Below are 20504 nucleotides of genomic sequence, written 5' to 3'. Positions count from 1 at the left end.
AATATCTGGGATGACAGGCTTGTACCACCATGTCAGGCAACAATATGCATTTCAATGTATGCATTATTTCCATTACTGACCATGCCCCTTTTCTTTTTTTTTTTTCTATCCTATACCTTCTCCTATTTGAAGAGTCTCATTAAAGAAACCTTGCTTAGAACTTCCTGAATTTTTTGAATTTTTGAACAACCGGCAATAGAGGGTAAGGACCGACAGTCAGAGGTGGTGATTTTCCCTTAAGTCTAGTCTGACATTCTCAATTTTTCTTTAAAAGACAAAAAATGGCCTGGATACTACATTTTAAAAAATATATTTGTTCTTTGTTTTTGTTTTGTGATTTTTGTTTTGTGACATTTAGATTATCATTCCACTAAACCCTGTTATTGGCATGTTCTCAAAGATGATAAGTATTACTTATAGTTGAATAATAATTTAGATTTTTTTCATCTATTTTAAATTATTCTCTTAATAATAAATAGAGGAATAAAATTAACATAATGGCAATGCATTAGAGACTTCAAATCTGTTTTGAATTATCTGGAAAGGACAATGTGCTTCCTCACAGATTTCATTTGTAACCACTTGGAATGACTCTCCTTCATACTAGGAGGAAATCCCAGGTGTTGATAGTTAGTTGACAGGGTGTTAATGTCATTAACATTCTGTCAGCTCTTCTTGTCAATGTGTTAATGGTGTTCCTGCTGCTCAGTCACTCCCTGTCCTCCAGTTGGGGAAATGATTTCGCCAGCAGTCAATCAAAAAGCTAAGCTGATGTGGGGCAATAGACAGCCCTGCTATTGATGAAACTTCTGTGAGTAAATGTGGTAAAAAATTTGTCAACAGGATATAAGCACTAAGGTCAACACTGTGGTTAATGTGCTTTTTTCTAGACAGCTTAAGATATTAAGGATGGGCCACAATACATATTTAAAAGTCTATAAAGTCCTCTTTTAAGAACAGGCTTCTTTCCTGTCTGAAAAAGCAATGAAAAGTAAGTAAAATAATACTTTGATTAAAAGAGAAAAAGAATGATAGAAAGCAAAGGTGTTAGGCCTCAGAACACAATTTCCTAAAATATGGTGCCTTCACATGCTAAGTATTTTCAGATGCAGGAGATACACTGACCCCAGAACAAGATCTCTCTGAAGTTTTGTTGCCCATTTCCCAGAAGTGGATCACAGAAAATAGAATTCCCCTCCAGTCAAGCCATAAAATATCAAAGGATCACTAGGAGCTCCTCCCTTCTCCACTGAAAATGTTCATGTGACTGTTGGGAGTCTTGCCCTATGGGGGGGTGGAGGGGGAGGGGAAGAAATGTCAATGCAGAGACCCCAGAAAGAATCTTGTCCAGTGAATTCCCTGTTTATTAACATGAGATTATACCACTTTTCATCTGATCATGTTTCTCTTCAACTATCCACTTCTTTCAACAGACTTAGCAATAAGCAATAGGCAGTTTTCTCTGGAGTCTTCATCACATAAAATGGTGGTTAATTAAATTTGCTGTGTTTTTTTCTTATTAATCTATCTTTTGATGGAGGTGATGTGAGCCATCAACCTTGTGATGTGTGAGGAAAATATACTACTTTTCCTACACTAGAAAAGAAAAATTATTTCAGTCACACTACTGTCCAAGAAGACAAAAGCTACAATTTTGCAAATAATGTCAGTGTCACATACACTGTCAAGTCCAAGAGAAGACCCAAGATCAGCTAGGAGTCTATTCATGATGTTTCTTCTCACTCTTTCAAGCATGGTTTATTGTTCAAAGAGTGGAAACCAGATGTGATTCTGAACTCACCCCCCAAATATTCACAGCAGATGCCAAATACGGACATAAACTATAGAATTCACAGTAACTTTAAAAGATAAAAAGAGATGACTCTTAGAAATGAATGAATGAAGAATATGAACTGTGGTAAATAGGTTTATAAGTTTCTAATGCTATCCTAACATAACTCTAGCTCACTACAATGACACAGGGACAACTGTTATCAGAAATGGAAAATATTCCTCATTTAATAATGAGAACATTTTTTGGAAAATTCACGAAAGTAACATTAGACAATATGTAATACATAATAAATATTTGATAAATGAATATCTATAGCATTTACTAAAGACTAGTAAAGATTTTATTTCAATTCACTGAGCAAACAATTGAGCTAAAACCTTCCAATACTAGGATTGTTATGAGCATATTAATATAAAGAATATTGATGGTCTCTGACTTAGAATTTAACTTGTTATTTTTCAACTTTATGGTGGCACTTAAGTGTGTATGCTAATATGCATTGAATAGAAAGTTTACTTTGAATGTTTTTAAAATCTTTGCCCAAGCTAGAAATATTCTGTAATATACCCCCTTGAAATGCTGGATAACTATGACCAGCCCCAGCTCTCAATGAGCCAGGCAATAAGAAGAGTGAACAACCAATACTCTATAGTGTACTAGGTCACCAGAGGTTTTTGTTGTTGTTGTTGTTGTTTGTTTATCTGTTACAGGTATTTGATAAATAACATGAGGTATTCAACACGTTATTAGAAAATAGGCTTATTGTTAGATGATTTTGCCCAACTATAGGCTAATGTAAGTATTCTGACCATGTTTGAGGTCAGCACAGTTAAGGTATCTGTTTGGTTGGTTAAGTATATTAAATGCATTTTCAACTTTTGATATTTTATTGGTTTATTGGGACATAACCTTGTCTAAAGTTGGGAGTTTCTGTACCAAGAATACTGTTTCATGAAAAAAAAAAAATCAGGAAAACTACTATTTTCTCCATGTGCTTATCAAGATCACCCCTTTTACTTCTAGAACTTCTCACCTATGTTGTATGAGAGAATTTCCTGACTTTCTTCCTGTTTTATAATCTCTGGTGGGGGCAGCTTGTGCCTCTTTGCTGTATCCTCACATGGCAGAAAGGGCAAAAGAGGAAGCTGGACTCTTTCTTTCTAGCCTTTTTATAAGGCACTAATTCCATCCATCAGAGCAGAACTTACATTGCCTAATCATCTCCTGAAAACACCTGCCTCTTTTTATTGATAACCTGCACATTAGATTTCAACACAAATTTTGAAGAGGATATATTCAAACCATATCACTTGGCCTACATAGTGTTTTAAGCTGAAGGAAACAGAGGTACATGTCAGAAGCAGAAAGTTCTCCTAATCTGTTACCCTTCTCTTCTGAAGGAGTTCACAGAAACTAGAATTCTTCTTGCCTTTTATTCAGAGAAGTAGGCTATAAAACCTAGGAAGGGTCATTGTCTGACCTTCTTTCTCCTTCTTCTGTAATGGAACGAACAGGTGTCCTGCCCCATACCCAGAAGGAAGCAATGTTGCATAGAGAAGTCAAGTATCTGAACAAACAGACCTTGTTTAGTTGTCCTCTGCAGCCCATCCCAGTTTATTATAATTACATCATACTCCTCTGTCTTATGATCACAACAATTCATAAAAATACAGTATTACTTGTTTCTTTGGCTCTTCATATATGAAGGCTCTTGTGCTATTAAAAACTTGCATTAAATAAATGTGTGTGCTTTTCTTTTGTTGATAATGTCTTTTCTTATAGAGGTTTCAGCCATGAACCTTGCAATGGGTAAGAGAAGAAATCTTTTCTCCCCCACACTATCTATTTTCTTCTGACTCAGAAAAGCAACCAATTTGTATAGAAAAGGGAGACAAAGGTGATGTGTTTCCTTCTAAAATCACTGGAATCAGGAGGCTGAAAGCAGCCAGGCAACTCTTCTTACAGGAGACTATTTCTCTTTTTTGGTCAATTTTTTTGACATTTACCTTAAAAGGCATGAACCATCACTTCTAAAACTTATTATACCTTTTTACAGGCATACTCTAAAAAGGTGATTTAATGTTACTCAAGTTCCTGAGAAGACTTATATGATTGAAAATAATTGGGGGGTTATGGGATTAAACCTAGGGGTGCTTTACCACTGAGATATAAAAACAGCCCTTTTAATATAATGTTTTTATTTTGAGATAGGGTCTTACTAAGTTGCTTATGGTCTCACTAAGATGCTAAGGCTGGCCTTGAACTTGCAATCTTCCTGCCTCATCCTTCCAAGTCACTGGGATTACAAGTATATGCCACTGTACACGTCTATGATGAAAATTTTTATTACTATAAGTACAACCTGCCACTACTTGACAATATCCCTGTTGATATGTGAAATAAAAGTAGGGGCTTCACTATGGTGATCACCATTGTCTGTACCTACAGAATTCTGTGATTTAACAGACATTTACTAAATGCCTACACTAGGCAAGGTTGTGGGCATTATTATGAGTACATGGTAATTAACAAACCAGATATGATCTCTGTGATGGGGATAGCAAAAATGATGTAAGTGCCAGACTGTCAGCAGCTTAAGGTCAAGTTTCTATTTTGTGCACTGCTACATTTTCTTTGCTCAGCAATAAACCATTGAACACTAACTGTAAGCTTTGGTGGATACTATGAAAGAGTAAGGTGAACATAAGGTGCCATCTTACATAGACCAATCTAAGGATTAGGCAAAAAGATTCAATGTACCTATTTAGTTGCTCTGTGGCCATCAGGCCATTGCTGCTTACCATAGCCCTGTTGCTGTTCTCAAAGTCCAAAAAGGTAGAGAATCCTATTCAGTTTCTGAATTCACAGTCCATATAGAAATATTAGCATGTAGTAGGAAAGGTGATTTTAAGACAAACTACTGTCATACTGTGCCCATAGTAATTCAGTTTAAAGTGCCAGTGCCTAAAGCAAAGCAATTTTTGACAGGGGATAGAAACACTAGAAGATCATCCAGTACAAAGAATCCTATAATAAAAATGAAAACATGATTCTGATTTTAAAACAGGATCAATTATCACACAATCAAAAATTTCTTTTCTTTTTTAGATGTCCAGAAGGGTACAAAAATATAAAGCAGGCATCGGATCTCACAATAATGTATACATGATGATCATGCATTTTGTCTGCCTCTTTCTAGAAGACTGAAACTCTCGATAAATACTGAAGGAGTCTTACACAAGAATAATAATTTCTACAATAGTTTTACTGCTGTTATTAATTAGTTTTTAACTAACTCAATATTCTTTTTCTCTGAAATAAACTGCTGTATATTTTATTTTGTTTTCTTAAATATGATATGCAAAGTAACAGCCCCTTACATTTTAATATAGTTTTCAATCCCCTTGTGGACAAACAGTCACACTTTAGTGCCACTTAAATAAAGAATAGCCATTCATCTGTAACAGACAGATTCAGAATGCTCTGGATTTTCATTTAAAAGTGCTTAATTACCTGCATGAAGACAGAAATAAAATAAGGAGTCCAGGCCAAGTTCATGAGGGTTTGAAATTACTTTTCTTTTTCTAAATGAGCAACAGAAACTCAAAGTTGCAAGCTGTTGTGTGGCCATAAGCCAACTACAGAAGAAACTGTTCAAATGAATGAGGGGATCAGGAATTAAATTCAAGTGTATGAGGCAAGAACCAAAATCAAAAGGTGAAAAAAGAAGGCTGTGTTTCCAGTCACAGGACAATATATTATATTTGAATGAAAACGATCTAATCAGGGATAAAGTGAAACCCTCATGGTAAGTATGTGAATGTAGCCAGTTATGTAATCCAAGGTTAATTTTGAGGATTACCTATCTCCAAACACTTGTGAGATTATGCTTCCAACATTCCTAGTATAAAAGTACTCTGCATAGTTAAAAGAAAACATAAAACACAGTGTTAATTCATGAACAAAAACAGTGAGAACAAAAAGAACTTTCAACATAAGTCTAAATTGTCATGCTCAAATAATTTGGGTTCAGAACCAAGACATCCAAGTTGGGAAGAAAAGAAAGTATATAAGAGAAGAAAAGGCAATATTTTAACCTTGAAACAAGGTGACTCCCATGTATTTGTAGAAGGAATTAATATCAGATAAAGAATTTACAGTATTTATTCCCTCTAGAGATATAAAATGGTGAATCAATCTGCAGTTCAAGATATTTATTTAAACCCAGAGGAGGAGGATATGGCTATAACTTTGAAAACCAAAATAGAAAAAAAAAACCCTCAGCTCTAATGTAGTTTATCTTTAGACACCAGCTTTAACATTAAACAATTCAAGCTAAATGCTATTTCTCAAGTTCTCCCTTCATATATTTCTATAATTTATGAGTATACCACATATAAAATAGGAGTTTTAAAAATATTTTAGTCAGAAATGCTTAATGTTTTACATTTATATGTATATACAAATATAAATTATAATTTAAATATATCACCTACTGATCAATTCATCTATTCATGCATGCATCTATTTGTATTTCATAATCCTCTTAGTCTACTGATATTAGTCATCTTCCAATTATCCTCCAAAACATACAAATGCCATCAGAAAATACACACATGTCCTCAAAAAATGAATGCACACATGCAAAAAGAAAATGAAAATCTCAGACCAAAAAAATCTAATATCCATCACCTCTTTTATGCTCTTGGTTACATAAGAAGATTCTTTCTTTTGTTTTGTTTTAGGTCTAATCAAGCCTCATAAGACTTACCTTGCATATCTTGTGGGCTTTCAAATGAAATTCTTCTTTGAGAAATGGCAATTTTTCAGGTCTAATTGTTCCCTTGCTTATACTCTACCTGTTTCCAAGCATCATGAAACAAAATTTATGCAGCTAATATAAAAACAGCATACACACAAATTCATCCAGACAGTGTTAGAGACCATGGAGTCTAGAATTAACCACATGGTAAATAGGTAGACAGACAGACAGACACAGACTAACAAATAAACAAAATACTTAAATAAATAAAGGATATCGACATCTTTTCAACAAACTTATCATGTTGATTTTCTGCTTGGGGAACTTTCTTGATGTCACGTTCCAGATGAACAATTTGTTGTTCCATTGCTGCAAGGTTGCTCTTAAGATTTTGAGCTGAAACTAAATAACAAGGTGCAAAAGGCTTAGCATATTTTACCAGGTGTTCCACAAAATAACTAAAACCAATATCATTTAAAGTATTGTTTTAAAGTGTTGTTTTAACAGGGAGAACAGTTACATAAAGTCAACTCACATTTTTCCGAATTACTGCTCATAAAATTTCTACTCTCCATGAAATAAATGAAAATGTGTAATATAAAAAAATCATCATGTTTAATATGACAATGTCACCATTTTATTCAGCCATTACTTCAATGAATCCATTTCCATTTAAATTTATTGAAGAAATCTCTAATATTTCATTCTTTAAAATCTAATTTGAAGATTAAAGAGAAACTAAGGTTCAAAAAGAACTTATCTTATTAATGCATGTTCTTCACTCTATAAATGATTTAAGGTGAAATTTTATAAAAGAATCAAATATTCCTCTTTTGTTTAAATATGCTGATTTTTATAAACTAACACCTGTAGTAAAAGTTTCCATCTTCAGTCATTCTCATACTCAACAGAGATGTGAAAAATAGTTGTTGATATAGAAAGAGAATTCAGAGCAAACCTCAAAGAATACACATGCACATACACACCCACAAAGCTTTGGCATGCCTCAAACACTATCATTAGTTGCCTTAATTACCCCTAACATTCTTTGCACTTCTCTTTTTCTCTCATTGACAACTAATAATTTTAAGTATTGTGTTCCAACTGCATACTTTTCAGATCTCTCATGATGCCTTCTTTTCCCAGAGGTACTTAAAAAAAACTTTTAACTGTTTTCTAGATATAGCATGACTGCCAACTATGTACAAAGACATGTGTATCACTATCATCAGCAGGAGACAAGGTAAGCATTACAACTCCACAGGTAGGCAGCCTGTGACACTGGATTTTAAGTCCTGGCTGCTGAGTCTTGTTCTTTTCATTAAAGACTGTGCAGCAGAAATAGAGAAATATTATAATTATTTTTAAAGTAAATTTTGTTTCATTCAGAGACACAGCAGCATTACAATGAAAAATTTAAGAGATTGAAAAAAATCGACCCACTGACAAATTTCAACCAGACTGATCTGATACAAATTCATTGCGCTGACGCACACACCTTCATACTCAACAAGGAGAAATCACCTTAGATACACATGGAGGTTCAAGAGACTGAAAATCAAATACCAATAGTATAGACTATTTTTTCTATTAATCTGTCAATTAAATAGCTCTGTCCAAGTTAGTTCCATTTGTTTAGATCTGACAAGCTTGGAAATCATTCTTATTGGAGAATATAAGAGTTTTGTCTTGCCTAAAATTTGCTAATGATTCAGCATTAACTGCTCCCTTTATTTAAAAAATGAGTTTGCTGGGAAGGAAAACATTCTTCCTAACTTTAAAATGGAAATATTTCCCTTAGGTTTTACTGGTACATTCTCTATAACTGTAAAATTGTTCTTCCCCACTTACTTGAAACTAAACATAAAAAATTGAACAGTTGCTTGTGTCATTCAAGTTACAGGGATGTGAACGGGTTCGAGGCAGGCTATCACAAAATATTGCACCTTGTCATAATGAGTATTTTAAGCTAAAGGAATTTGAGAAATGACATGTATAGGAGAGACTTAGATGGTCCCTGAAAGAGGTCATAAGAGTCTCATGTGAGAAGTATCCTTCTTAAACCCAGAGAAAACAAACCTTCTAATCTCTGAAGATGAGACAGAAAACTCTGAACAACTGAGCCTTGTTCAAAAGTTCCCTCATTCCAATGAGCTCCTATGTGTTTTTCTCCTATCAGGCTTTGAGATTCAATATTCTTCATCAAACCAACAGAAAATGCTCAGGTATAAGTGTTTTTTTGTGGGTCTTTATTTTTTCCTGAAAGTTATCATTACAGATAAAATTTAAATAATTCTAAATACGTATTTTTTTTTGTTGTTCTGTGTGGTGCCAGGGATTGAACCCAGGGCCTTGTAAATGCAAGGCAAGCACTCTACCAACTGAGCTAGAGCCTCAGCCCAGTAAGTAACATCTGCGGTAGAGCTCCACATTTTCATTTTACCCTGGGCCTCACAAATTATATAGTTAGTCTCCTTTCTCCAGATAAAGCACATATAACTTAAAAGTTAGATAGAGGGAGTGAGCAGTTCATTCACCTGCCAGTTCCTTCATGACTATAATTCTGTTTTAAAGAGTGTTAATTTCTTGCTCTGGCTAGGGAGCAAATAGCCTGGTGGTAGGGGCATGTTAAAGAAAGAGTGCCCAGTAAATCTAGGATGATGCACACTCTGGACCTAGAACAGAGTATTCCTTATATCCTAAGTGGCTTATTCCTTTTTTTGACAGTTGAAATTGTTAGAAATTTTTAAAATTTACTTAAGACTCAAAACCAGCCTATCTGAACTCATACCCATTAGCAATAATTTTGCCTGCACTGATCAAGTCTACTCTGTTTTATGAAAAATGCATGAGATGCATCTTTTTAATATACTCAGGTAAAACCAGTTCCTTCAATTAGTCTTCCCATGATATTAAATAATTAATTACTTAAATTTTTACAAAATAATAACTTAAAATAAAATCTGTACTTTTTATCACTCATGGCACAAAGCCATATTACTTTTACACACAGTTGTGGAGAGCTGGATGCAGCAAGAATGGTCTTAGGAACCGGACAGACGTACATTCTAAATCTCAGCCATACCAATTACTAGCCATACCAATTATAAGCCTATGGATTAGCTTCTCTGGACCTTCATTTCCTATATTTGCAAAATTCAGATAATAATATTCTCCTTAAATGTCAGTCATTCAAGTTAAATGCTTTAATAAATGTAAAGTATCTATCATTATACATGATGTATAACACATTAATCCATAAATACTCTTTTCATATTTCATTACCTTCCTGTCTATATCCTACTTTCCAACATACAAATTCTGTGTATGTGCCAACAAGAATTAAATAACTGAGATGCAAAAAACAAAAAAAGGAAGAGGATAAGAAGGATAAAAATAATGAAGAAGACTCAGAGAAAGAGGAAAACAAAAAGAGAGAAAAAAAGCAGAAGGAAACAACAGAACTAAACCAGATTTATTTACTGCTACATCTACTAGGGTCTGATTTCATTTAATATTGATCTTCTTTCTAATCAAGAGAAAGAAAAATAGATTGTATTTTTTGTTCGTATATTTTAGAAGGTATGTGGAATTTTAGGTTTGGGAACCAGTGACAATTATACTAACAAATAGCCAATCTGTTTGAAATAGTAGTAAGTTTCAAATTGAAAGATGATTCCAGGAAACTGAAATCTATACAATAGTCTATATTTCCATGGAGACATTTATAACATAGTTATTTTGGCTTTCTAGATTTGTCTAAAAGAAAACAAACAAAAATTTTAAAAAGTGTTAGAAAAGAATTAATATGTGTTTACCGGCCTGATGACTTGCCTTAGATACATTTGCCTCAATTTTAAGAGGGAGTCAAATAAAGTTATGCTTAACTATTTAATTAGCCCACCTAACACGTCATAGTTATTAGCAGGGTGTGTTTATATGTATAAAGAGAAATAGAGAGAAACAGAAATATTTTACTGAAGGTGGCAGTGAGATGAAGGTACTTGGAGTGACAGGAATATTTAAACAAAAGTGTGGGTTAGGAATGCTTGTCTTCTGCACAGTCACAGCCTCAGGGTATATTTTTGTGTCTGTCATTATATTAGTTCACTAATATAAATTAGGGAGTACTTAATGACAGTGCAAACATTTTATATCTGAGTAAATTCCCACTACAGGCATTTTCAATGACTGATTGGTCAGTCTGGTGGCACTTTAATTTTTTTTCTCTGATTTCATTTTTACATCTACTACTAAATTACTGAATTTGAATTGTAACACTAAAAATTAAATTATAGCTATTGGTTTTTCTATTATAACTTTCTTTCATGTACTCTAAATAATCTTTTAACATTAGTACGCTCTCTTACCTACTTGTTTCAGTTGAAAAATATACATGCACATTTTCCTGACTTTGAGGAAATATGACAGTGGCCTGATCATCACTCAAAACATTTTAAGTGATAAAATTTTGCTAATTCATGATTTTAAGAAAGAAAAATAAAAAGACACATACTTTAAGTGAGACTTCGAATTAAATGGCTTTTCAATTACATAGTATGTAAGAAAACTAATATAAATTTAAGGAAAAAAATCACAGTTCTCTGCTGACATTCTCTAGCTCATTTCAAAATACATAATTTTATGTAAATATAAAAGCTTTTCAATTATCTTGTGGATTTTTCTCAGAATTAAATATTTTTATTAATTTTAACTACTGATATGTAACAGAGCACTTCTTACATCTTTGCTCTAAGAAAGGCCACATAAAAATTTACTCTGGAAACTCTAAATATGAGCAGACCCAAACATGATTAAAATAACTCTGTAATTTTCCTTAACTGAATATTTTTATTTGGAGAATTAGTATCAGCTGGACAGCACACCATTAAAGTGACTCATCCAGAAAGCACACATTAAAAAAAGAACACCAAAATCAAAGGAATATTGGAAGCACATTGAACAATAAGCATTGTTTTATTCTTTTACAAGTGCATTTATACATTTATAGTTTAATTTTATAGGAAAGTTTTGACATGGAAATGAAGCAAGTATGTTTATACAAACACAATAACAAAAGATCATCATTGTGGCTTCTTCAGAATTTAAATGGCACCCAAATAAGAAATCCATACAATAAAAAAATTGTATTAGAAAACGACTCATTCTTAGGAGAAAAAACTTGGTAAGAAAATTAACTTCTACAATAGTAATACAGAAGAATGAGATTGAGAGGCAGAGTGAAGGGATGGGTAACAGGAGGCAGTGCAGAATGAATACTTTAAAAAAACACATAATGTGCATATATAAATAAACTATAGGGCAGGGTGTGGTGGCTCACACCTTAATCCCAGCAGCTCCAGAGGCTGAGACAGGGGGATCATGACTTCAAACCTAGCCTCAGCAACAGCAAGGCACTAAGCAACTCAGTGAGACCTTGTCTCTAATAAATGCAAAAATAGAGCTGGGGATGGGGTTCAGTGGTTGAGTGCCCCTAAGTTCAATCCTTGTTACCAACCAAAATAAATAAATAAACAAACAAACCACAGGGATTTTCACCTTTATGTTTAAGTAAAAAGAACCAATCACATATAAATAAATAGATGAGCCAAAGGAAGTCTAGTATAGTAGAGGAAGAACTGGAGGGGGGGGGGAGACTGTGAGGGAAAAGAGAAAGGGTAAAGGGGAATTTGAACTGAAATCAAATTCCATACATGTATGAATTTGTAGGGATGAACCCAGCTACTATGGATAATGATAAAGCTCTAATAAAAAGTTTGTTTTAAATAAAAAAGAAAGTTATCCATGGAACATGCAATGTAATGAGCATTCTTATTAAATGCAATTTTAAAATATGCATAGTGGGCTGGGCACGATGCAGCACACCTGTAATCACAGCAGCTCTGGAGGCTGAGGAAGGATGACCAGAATTTCAAAGCCAACCTCAACAATGGTGAGGCACTCAGCTCAGTGAGACCTGTCTCTAAAATACAATATAGAGCTGGGGATGTGGCTCAGTGGTCCAATATCCCTGAGTTCAATTAACAGCACCATACACACACACACACACACACACACACACATATATACACACACATATATATGTATATATACACACATATACACACATATATACATATACACATATATACATACACACACATATATACATATACACATATATACATACACCCACACACACATACACACACATGTTGGACTGGAGATGTAGCTCAATGGCAGAGCACTTGCCTAGCATAGGCTAGACTTTAGGTTTGGTCCCCAGCCCCACAAAATATATTAATTAATTAATTAATTAATTAATTAATTAAAATATGCATCCCTAATAGATACTCAAAAGTTCAACCATATACTCTGTAACATGTGCCCTTGAAGACAAGGTGTAGGTTTTCTAAACTGGATTTATAGTATGTCTGAACTGATACTAAAAGCAGAGGAACTTCAATTAAAAAAACACATAAAGACACTCCTATATGTACTAACTGAAAAATCACTGAGCACATTTCAACATCTGGGTTCATACATTTTACAAGTTCTCACACTATTTAAAAACCTCAGTCTGAAAGCATTTTTGATTATTGCTTTAATAAAAAATAGGACCTCTAATAAAAAGGGAAAACAAAACCTTACTAATAACTACTGGAACATATAAAGGATAGCTAGGGTAGAGGTGGAGGTAAGGGAAAGTTTGAAACCCTGAAAATAAAGATTTGCAATAAAAAATTCTGTAGCCTGACCATTGAACCAACAGCAGTGGACAGCTGCCCATGAAGAATCACACTCCTATCAACCTGCTGTCTCTTCTGCAACTGTTATTCTGCCTGAAGCAAATACTATGTGTGAATTCTAAAACCAAAGCCTAAAAAGCAAACTGAAATCTCCTACCCTTGTTGACAGTCTTAACTCAAGGCCAGGACTGGGAACTATATATGCAAGTTGGAGCTTTTATAAAGCAATGCTGAATATAGTTACTCTCCTTGGAAGAATTTGTTCTCATCAGCTAGGTAATACTTCTTAAAGCTCATTTTTTTTCTTTGCAATAAAAGAACCACCACTCAACCACACCTCAAATTTTAATGGATCAAGTCTTTATTAGTGGGGACTGGACTATCCTAAATTTTCCTCCACTACAGAGTTGATTAAAATGGTTGAAAAGGTGTTCTTCTCAATGAAAAAGCTCCTCTAGCTCTTCAAATGCTGACAATTCCTTTCTGAAATCTTATACTAATGTCCTATGTAATGCAGACTTCATTCATCATAGAAGTAGAATGCTAAGCCAATAGCAATAGTGAACATTGTAAATGGAAGATATTTAATGACAATAAGAGAATTTAAGAATTAGTAAAATTATAGAAAAATAAAATCTTTGGAAAATGTAGTCTTGTTGACTAAGACTAAAAGGAACAAAAATCCAACTTTAAGAAATTGGAAATTACAAGTTTGAATTCTGAGTATATGTTTATGTTTAGTTATATATGGACTGATAAACCATTTGAATATTTTCTTTCATATCACTTTTGGCAGGAATTAACTACATATAGTTTCATCATAAATCAATAATGCTATATTTAAAGAATGATAGCCTTCTTAGGTATAATTTTTGTGTTCATGGCCAAATTTTCCATGAACTGTATCCTGGAACACATCAGGGAAATGAAAATGATTATATGATTTGGCATAGCTATTCTTGTACTTGACAGAGTTTTTCTGGAACAAGTTTCATGTATAAATTCCATAGGTTTGTACAAAAACAAAGCCATCAATTTTCATCCAAACTGAATGTAGGTTGTCATGACATCAATGACCTTATGCTGAGGTCATAATGTTGCAGCCATTAGAGTCAATTCCACATTAGTACTGCTTGGATAAGCAATTATTCTGCTGGTGTTACAGGTCAGGCAGAAGATGCTTGAAAGGATACATTAACCCCATGGTTGCATTTTCCTTATCCACTTACTGCCTGTGGATACTAACAGAATGACTATATGTCCAGAATAAGAAGCTGGTTTTGCAAAATAAAGTAATTAAAGGAATATGACTATGATAGTTTTCCACCACTGAAATCATTCCCTAAATAAAGCAAGTCTTCAATATTTATCTGAGTATTACCATCTCATGAATCTGCTATATTTTAAGTCTCTTGCCTAGTAACCAAAAAATGTTAAAAAGAAATGAGGTTTGAGAGGTAGGCAGGACCTTCTAGGCCACCATAAGGAATTTAGGTGTCACATTAATTATCGTGGGAAAGAAATGAAGGACTTTAAGCAGGATAATTTAATTAAATTTATACTTTAAAAAAGAAAACTGGCAGGGTAACATGGTGCAGGCCTGCAATCTCAGCTGCTTGGGTGGTTGAGGCAAAAAGATGGCATGTTCCAAGAACCTGTGCAGCTTACTGAGATACCTATCTCATTAAATAATAAATAAAAAAGGCTGGGAGTGTATCTCAGTGGTAGAGTGCTTGCTTGGACACTGGATTCAATCCCCAGTACTGCTGGAGGAAAAAACAAAAAACAACTCTGGCATGTATTAGTCAGCTTTTTTTTTTTTTTTTTTGCCACTATGACTAAAATATCTGACCATCACAGCTGTAGGAGAGGAATGTTTGTTTGAGTGTTCATGGTTTCAGAGGTCTTAGTCCAGAGAAGGCCGGCTCCAGTCTTCAGGGCTTGAGATGAGGCAGATCATCATTGCAGAGTGTGTGGCAGAGGGAAATGGCTTACATCATGGTGATCAAGAAGGAGAGAGAGAGACTCCAGTTCCAGATACAAAATATATACCCCATAGCCACACCCCCAATTAACCACTTCCTCCAGCCACACTGAACCTGCCTCCAGTTACCACTCAGATAATCCCATAAGGGATTAAGGGATTAATTCACTGGTTGGGTTAAGACTCTCACAATCCAATCACTTCTCCTCTGAACCTTCTTGCTTTGTCTTACACTTGAGCTTTTGGGGGACACCTCACATCCAAACCACAACAGTGAAAGATGGAGGGAGGGGTTGAAACGAAAATAGGAAATAATTGTAGCCTGGACAGCAAATGATGGTGGCTCAGATTAGAATGACCAAGGATGACTTTTAGAGGTAGGGGTGGTTGGACTTGAAGCAGAAGAAATGTTAAAGGTAAAGAAGAAAGCTAATAAAAACAAATTCTGGTTTCTGGCTTCAAGGCCAGAAACAGAGAAGTTTGGAGGGAAGATTTGTGCAAAAAAGACCAAGCGTTCAATTTTAGGTCTAATAAGTTTAAAATGTCAGAGCCATCCCTTTTGAGATTTAAAATAGGCAGCTGAATCTGGAGCAGAGAAGAGAGGTCTGAGAAGGACACAGGAAATAGGAAGGTGTTTGCATATATATCCCACTTCAGAACAGTTATGTTTCATTATATTGTTATTATATAATTTAGTCTGCAGTTAGGTTTCTGGCTATATAAATTCAGATAATAATTCCTGCATCCCAGACCCACTTCAAGTACAAACATTACTAGATGTTGGTTAAGGTCATTTTCCTCTGGGCTATGCTTGTAACTTATTCCTACATTTCCTCGAGTCTATCTTTCCTTGAATTAATATAAACTTGCACAAATACCATGAATATTTTTATTAAGACTGTTTCCTCCTCAAAATTCTTGCTTGCTGTTACACTTATCTCTCTCTTCTTTTAAAACAAATGTTGTCAATAAGAACCAAGAAGCTAACTACATTTGGAGGTAAAGGGAGTTCATTAAATTAAAAAAAAAAAAAAAAAAACTGCCAGCCCTGTAATGTATGAAAACTGCCAGAATTTCAGCCCAAAAGAGGAGAAATCTGAGACTCCATTGTTTTTCATTTGGCACATTAACACTGGTCCGAAAGTGAGGGGTAAAGGGTGGTTTAGCCAATAAATGTCAGTGTATGTTTCATCATTCTTCCATCCCTTCACTTCACATTCAAAGGCATATTTTCTTCCTGGCTGTAGCTCTACAATCTTCTTTTAGGATATATACATTTCTCACTTTCAGTGTAGTTAGTCTCTCTCTCTCTCTCTCTCTCTCTCTCTCTCTCTCTTGTTTGCTCTTGCTCTCTTTCACTTTTTTTTTGGGGGGGAGGGTGTTGGGGATTCAACATAGGGGGGTTCTACCACTGAGCTACATCCCCAGACTTTCTTTTTCAATTTTTTTTTTTGAGATAAGTTCTCATTAAATTGCCTAGGCTACACTTGAACTTGCCTCAGCCTCCCAAGTTGCTAGAATTATCAGGCATGTGCCATTTGTCTGGATCAACACTGATTTTCTTTGAACAGTCATTGCAATCAAATGCTGAGTTCCTTACTGGTGAACTGTTAAGACAAAGAACAATGCTTACCTATATTTTAGTACAGCTGGAAAAATACAGTTACTACTACTGAGTGTTCTGAGTGCATGGGGATGCTTCACACATGTATGTTTGTTCACAAATAGGTAATTCAATTGCTTCCCTAGAAATTCTTGTTTGTTTAAGAATCTAGGTTTCTATAAACTTCGAAAGATTCATCAACAACATACTGATTAGAACTTGGAAAACTATCATAATTAAGTTACATTTGCCATTATAATATCTAGCCTTTAGTATTCTAAAATAAGGTAAAACAATTATTGGTCATTTTGTCCAAATTATTTTGTCAATATTTTGGATATCTTCCTAGGGGATACTAATGAATGAAAAAAATGATAATTACCTTTAATCTTGGACAACCAAAACTTAATATTAATTATGCAGATTGATTAATCTTCCACAAATTTGAAAGTGCTGATTATTTCTATGTCAAATATGGTTGGCTATTTTAAAGTTTCAGAATAATATTTTAATGGATATGACCACAGGAATTCCTCATATTGATACAACCAGATATGATGCTGATATTACTTACTACAAAATAGATATAGCACTGGAAATCACATAGTTTCTTCTAAAATACTTTTTCTATTAGCTGAAACTAGTTGGTCAATATGAAACAGGTTTGAAATTTTTAAAAATATTGTATTCAACCAAAATTATTTAACTAGATAATGCCATGAAACATGTCTAACAGAGAGTTTAACATACAGAAGATGTGACTAAATATCATTTGAATCTAAATTGGAATCCAAATGAACATGTATCCTAAAAACAGTCCTCCTAGATTTGTACCAGACTTACATATTAAAAAACTAAAACTTGATTTTGCCTTTATTAGGCTTAAAATCTTTTAGTAATTATGTAGTTTCCTATGTTAAAATATAAAAAGCATGGCCTTTGTAGTCATACATACCTATTTTTAATTCTTTGTTTACTATTTCATATGTGATTCTGGGCAAATTAGTTAACCTTTTTGAACTTTAGTTTTCTGATCTGTGAAATGGTGAATACAATCCAAACTTCATGAGGTTAAGGTGATTAAATGAAATAATGTATATATGCCTCTTATTATACAAACCAGGGCATTATAAAACTAGATACATAATGTTAATTCTTTGTTGTTGCACTCCTGTTATCTACCTGTTCAATATATAAAGGCCCTTCAACATATATCTTACATCTTTCCATCTTGGATTCTCCTTTAAAGCTATTCTGCTACATTTGCCCAATGCTCCTGAATTGCCAACACTGAACTATTATACTTTCTCCTGTCTCCCTCTCTTGGTTCACATTTCTTCTGCCTGAGATATCTTTCCCTTATTTTTGTCCTTTGAATTCCCATTCTTCTTAAATTCAACTCTAATTTTTTCATGAACTTTTATATGTAATGACTCCATTGTCAATGCTCCCATAGGACTTTGATTCTCATAGGATTTTTTTTTCTTTTGCTTTCTAATAGTTCATACGACTAATGCTCCCATTGTACGTTTAGTGTCTTAAAATCAGACACGGGAAAAAAAATCTTGGGGTTGGGACTGTAGGTTAGTGATAGAGTGCTTTCCCATCACACAGGAGGTCTAGAGTTCAATCCCTAGCACTGATACAAAAATAAAAATAAATAAATATTTCTTTTCTCAGCCTCTAATAATATAGTTGCCCTATAGTAAATGCTTAATAAAGTTGTTTAAACTAAGATAATTTCTCTTATTTTTCCAACTAGCAAATGTGTTTTTTTAAAGGTGTGGAGTACTAGTTCTGAGGAAACAAATAAAAACTCATATATGAAAACAAGAAATTCTTTTCTAGAAAAGAATTAACTACTTAAGAGATTTACACATAATTATAACCTTTGTTATATTAATATAAATTGTAAACTCTCTTAAAGAAAAGCTTTCCTTGAAAGAGGAGCCAAGATTTCTCTCTAAAGAAATCCTAATGGTCTTATTCATAGTAGCAAAAGAATGACATAAATTTAATGACCAGCAAGAAGGGAATGGTTGAATAAAGACTTTAGTAAAATGCCATGAATGATAATTCTATAGATTTTATCATGGAGTTTATGAAAATTTTTAAGACAAAAATATTTATGGTCTCATTTCAAGTCAAAAAATCATCAGAGGGCTGGGGATATAGCTCAGTTGGTAGACTGTTTGCCTGACATGCAAAAAGCCCTGGGTTTAATCCCTAGCACCATACACACACACACACACACACACACACACACACACACACACACACACACAATCTAACACAAAAAAATCATCATATGAGTAAGTATGCCGTATGGTCTTAACTATGAATGCATTGGTGGGGATACCAAGGATTAAACACAGGGGTACTCAACCACATCCCCACATCCTCAGCCCTATTTTATATTATATTTGTAGACAGGGTCTCACTGAGTTGCTTAGTGCCTCACTTTTACTGAAGCTTGCTTTGAACTTGAGATCCTTCCTTCTCAGCCTCTGTAGCGCTGTCATGAACCACCATGCCCGGCTTGCATTTTGTTTTTAATAACTCCTTAAAATTTAAAATGGTAACCCCATATCATTTACTCATATGCTCATGATACATGTTACAGGAGTAGAATGTTCAAAGTTAGGGAGACTTGATAGCTCATAAAGAAGGGAATGAACCCATCTTTAAATATATAGGGAGATTCTCTGATGTTGTATCTTTCAAAAAATCATTATACATGTATTGTGTCTTAATACATGAACTTCCTAATTGGTTTTCTGTAAGATCCAAATAAACATACAAACTGTTTTACAGAATTCTTAACCTATTCAAATATATTGGTAAAAAGTCCTTCTACCACATCAAAAAAGGAGTAAAATGCAAAGGGCTATTAGATATATTTTTTTAAATAATTTAAACAGCACCTAGTCTCAAAAGTCATGCAAAGACAGGCTATTGAAATGTTCCATTCATCTGCATAATTGGGAAAATACTAGGAAGTGAAAGCCCACAGACTTTCAAAGGGTCTGGCAAAATATATACAAGCACAAATATACTTTTTATCCCATCTTTGAAGTGAGCATTTACAAAACAAAGGAAAGGAATTCGAAACTGGTCACTAATACAAGTACTATGATATAGTGCCTTGCATATAGGATATTCTCAAATAGATCTATGTATAAATTGTTTTGCTATACTACATCAGGGGTTGACAAACTATTGCCCACAGGAAAATCTGTCTTGTTGTCTGTTTTTGTATGGCCGAGTTAAGAATGCTTTTTACATTTTTAAATACCTGAATAAAGAAGGATATTTTTATGACCCATAAAAATTGTATGAAATTCAAATTTCTATGTCCATAAATAAAGTTTTATTGGAATATAGCCAGGCTTCTTTATTTACATAAGACCTCTGTCTGCTTTTAAACTACAAAGGCAGCTTGAGGCCTTGTGACAGGGACCTTGTGTGATCCACAAAGCCTAAAATATTTAATATCTGGCTCTCTGCAGAAAAAGTTTGCTGACCCATGTTCTAGATTCATAATAAAAGCAATCTTGGGAGGGACATCTGCATTTTTCTAGTCCAGGTTTCTTATGAGGGTATGAAAACAG

At 34.0% G+C, this 20504-nt stretch overlaps 1 protein-coding gene across 15 annotated transcripts in view; it reads right to left on the bottom strand.

The window, feature by feature from the left end:
* Diaph2 (diaphanous related formin 2) overlaps positions 1-20504 on the bottom strand; it is an 802473-nt gene that overhangs the window by 296994 nt on the left and 484975 nt on the right. For 5 of the 15 annotated variants that reach the window (XM_040283678.2, XM_040283677.2, XM_040283675.2 and 2 more), the window contains one exon: positions 6835-6959. In XM_040283678.2, the coding sequence (XP_040139612.1) occupies positions 6835-6959 (125 nt within the window). Of the gene's footprint in view, positions 1-4596; positions 4615-5175; positions 5199-5657; positions 6960-20504 lie in introns of all 15 variants that reach the window. The other 10 variants (XR_013431757.1, XR_013431756.1, XR_013431760.1 and 7 more) reach the window with 5 other exon arrangements.

Source organism: Ictidomys tridecemlineatus, chromosome X, assembly GCF_052094955.1.
Source record: "Ictidomys tridecemlineatus isolate mIctTri1 chromosome X, mIctTri1.hap1, whole genome shotgun sequence".
Lineage (NCBI taxonomy): Eukaryota > Metazoa > Chordata > Mammalia > Rodentia > Sciuridae > Ictidomys > Ictidomys tridecemlineatus.
Note: the sequence above shows the minus strand (reverse complement) of the source record. Positions and strands in the feature narration are given on the sequence as shown.